This window comes from Otolemur garnettii, unplaced genomic scaffold, assembly GCF_000181295.1.
Source record: "Otolemur garnettii isolate 467f Iridium unplaced genomic scaffold, OtoGar3 scaffold00181, whole genome shotgun sequence".
Lineage (NCBI taxonomy): Eukaryota > Metazoa > Chordata > Mammalia > Primates > Galagidae > Otolemur > Otolemur garnettii.
Window position 1 is genome coordinate 2,753,163 of NW_003852576.1, and position 2,937 is coordinate 2,756,099.

The following is a 2,937-nucleotide window of genomic DNA, read 5'->3' on the forward strand; positions in this document are numbered from 1 at the left end:
CGGGCTGGGCCCGCCGCCACCGCCGCCACTGGCCCCGCAGCTGGGGGTGGGGTTGGGGTTGGGACCCGGGCCCCCGGTGCTGTCCGGGTCAGTGCTCTTGGCCTCTTTGCTCTCGTCGTCCCGGGAGGAGTCAGACTTTTTGCCTGAGGAGCCGTTCTTGGCCGCGGCCGCTGCGGCCGCCGCTGCGCGCTCCTGCTTTCGAAACTTGGCGCGGCGGTTCTGGAACCACACCTGGCCCCAAAGGGGAGGAGAGGCGATGAAGCAGGGAGAGAAAGGAGGAAGTGGGGAAGAAAAGCTTCAGTTAGGGTGGCCTACGTTGCATTTCAACTTGTTTTAACACCCCGTCCCTTCCATGTGCTGTGAGCACCAGCGCGCATCCTCCCCACCAAGTCAACACCTCCCTGTTGCTAAAGCATCTTCCGAGAAAATTTCTCAGGTGGACCTGTGCATGCCAGGGAAAGAGTGGCTTGCAGAAGAGGTCGCAGGTCTCAGAAAGACCCGAAATGGGAAACCCTTATGTTAGTGGGGTTTGCTCAGTCTGCTCCTTGAGAAACCTCCAAGTTCGACATCCACCCCCCAGGCCTCAAGTCCAAAGTTAAACCCTAATTGGTAGGAGGAGGAGCGCGCCTCTGGGTTTTACAGCCGGCTACCGATTCCTGGCCTTTACCCTGGAGAAGCTGTGCACGCCCCTCCAACCGGGTTCGCGGGTAGAGGCTCACAGGGCACACCTGTGTCCCTAACAGGTCAGAGTAAGCCGTGGTTCTTGACTTTCGTAGAGTCACAGCCTTTCTGCAAATCTTACACAAATCATAGTTCCCAGAAATATACACTATACGCCTTAGTGTCATGTTAAAAAAAAAAACAAAACACTTGATTTAGGAGGCATTTGGCAAAGAAAACAAAACAAACAAACAAACTTACTATGCGGGGGTCAAAGTGTGCACCCCTCCTCCCACAGGGCACTTCTGTCCCCGAAATGCTTCAATCATTCTCATCCCAAGACCCCTCAGGCATCTGCTTGGGTGGGAAACACTTGCAGCTGTGAATGAACTGCCAAGAGCACGCGCCCTAACTAACCCTGCCTCGCGCACAGCCACACCGACCCTGGGTCCCTGCGCCCCGGGGCCTTCCCTTGGAAGGACCGGGGACTGGAACTTCACCACCTGCTCCTCACCCCGACCCTTCCCGGGACCCGTGCGGCGGAGCCGGGTCAGTACCTGCACTCGCGCCTCGGTGAGGTCGATCTTCAGGGCCAGCTCCTCCCGGGTGTAGATGTCAGGGTAGTGCGTCTCGGCGAAGACCCTCTCCAGCTCTTTGAGCTGCGCGCTAGTGAACGTGGTGCGGATGCGCCGCTGCTTGCGCTTCTCGTTGAGGCCGCCGTGGTCGGTGAAGAGTTTGTAAGGAACTAGAGTAGGGGATGGCAGAGGACACAGAACGTGAGCAAAACGGGCAGCACCGCGCCGGCCGAGAAGCCGGAACGTGCGGACTCCAAGGTCAGATCGCCCGGAGCGGCTACCAACACACCCGCGTGAGAGTAGCGGAGAGAAGCTGCCGAGGAAACCCGAGCAAATTAGTTCTACGCGGAAACAGGGGCTCAAACTTCGGACTTTGGTGGGAACCTTTCTGGCACAAGCGCCTTTGGGTGGGTTGAAACCGCGCGCTGGAGACGGACTTTGGCCCGCGACATGGGGTAGTGCGTTCAGTAGGAAAAAACTAGAGAGGAGAAACATCCGAAAACATCAGCCGGAATATCACGGAGCCGGGGAAGAGGTCACCCAACACTCCCACTGTTGGAACTTGTCAATTCTCAGAAGTTGACCCGGCCCGAAAGTTGGGGAGGAAGTGCTGCAAAAAAATAATAAATTAAAGAAAAGATCATAAAAATGGCCAGCCAAAGAGGTGTGAGCCGTTGTCGGTCCTTAAAAAAAGAGACACTGCCAGTAATGAGCTTTACTCTTTGTTATTTAATTATTTTCTAAGCTTTACGTCTCATCGCAAAGTAAATAAATTATGCCTATCATTTTGGCAGCTTAAGATAATTTTGTTGGCGGTTCGGGTGTGACTAGGATAGTGTAACCCTGTAAGTGAATTACCCCTCCCTGCAATCGCTTCTAACGTGATAAATTCTTTCATTTGTGTAAGCAAATTTCGTTTGGTAAATACTAAACACATTTCCATTTTCAAATGCAATCAAGGCTTCCTATATACGAGCGGAAAGGCGGCTTCCTCGGCTGAGAAAGCTGGAGGTCCTTACCTGCGGCGTACGGACTGCTCTGGTGGTCCCTGAGGGTGCCGAGGCTGCAGGATCCCGGCGTGAGGGACGGGCAGCCGGACGTGGCCCCAAAAGTGGTCCTTATCGGGTTATACTGGAAACCACTGGCCTGGCTGCAGGAACTGAAGTCAGCATAGGCTGAAGCCAGGCTTGAGGTGTCCATCCCAGCCATACAGGACTCGTAGGCAGAGGAATTGAGGTAAGAATATTCCATTTTATACATTGAAAAGGTTCTGGATGGCTCAGCCAAGTGGAAAAATGAAATAAAAGATGGATGTGGAGAAGGTGGCTGGAGTGGGGAGATGTGCACAGCTCAACGCCTGCCTCCAAACTGGCCTCCTTACTACCAGCAGAGCCTAGTTTTATGAAAAAGCCTCCTATGAGATGCCTTGTCTGAGGTCTCTAGAGCATATAGTCCTCATAATAAACTTGGCTCTTTCCACTTGGACAATAGCAAAGCGGTTGGTCTTATTGCTGGCGCTTTTTACATGACAATAACTCATCCGTCTATTGGGCTGGCACTGGGGAACTGAGCTGTCCAACCTCCCTATCATTGATTCCTGCATCTCTAATTAGAATTTAATACCACACCATTACGCACTGCGCCCCTGATCCTCCCTTCTAACCAGCTCCCTGCCCTTTAATTCAATCACACTACTTGGAAA

General features: G+C 53.4%; 1 protein-coding gene across 1 annotated transcript in view; it reads right to left on the reverse strand.

Annotated features, from left to right (window-relative positions):
* Positions 1 to 2,565, reverse strand: part of PHOX2B (paired like homeobox 2b) — a 2,988-nt gene extending 423 nt beyond the window's left edge. Inside the window, exons 1-3 of the mRNA XM_012811956.1 lie at positions 2,255 to 2,565; positions 1,218 to 1,405; positions 6 to 231 (exon numbers count right to left, since the gene is read on the reverse strand). Of these exons, the coding sequence (XP_012667410.1) occupies positions 6 to 231; positions 1,218 to 1,405; positions 2,255 to 2,495 (655 nt within the window). The 5' untranslated portion in view covers positions 2,496 to 2,565. The remainder of the gene's footprint in view (positions 1 to 5; positions 232 to 1,217; positions 1,406 to 2,254) is intronic.
* Positions 2,566 to 2,937: the final 372 nt, after the last annotated feature.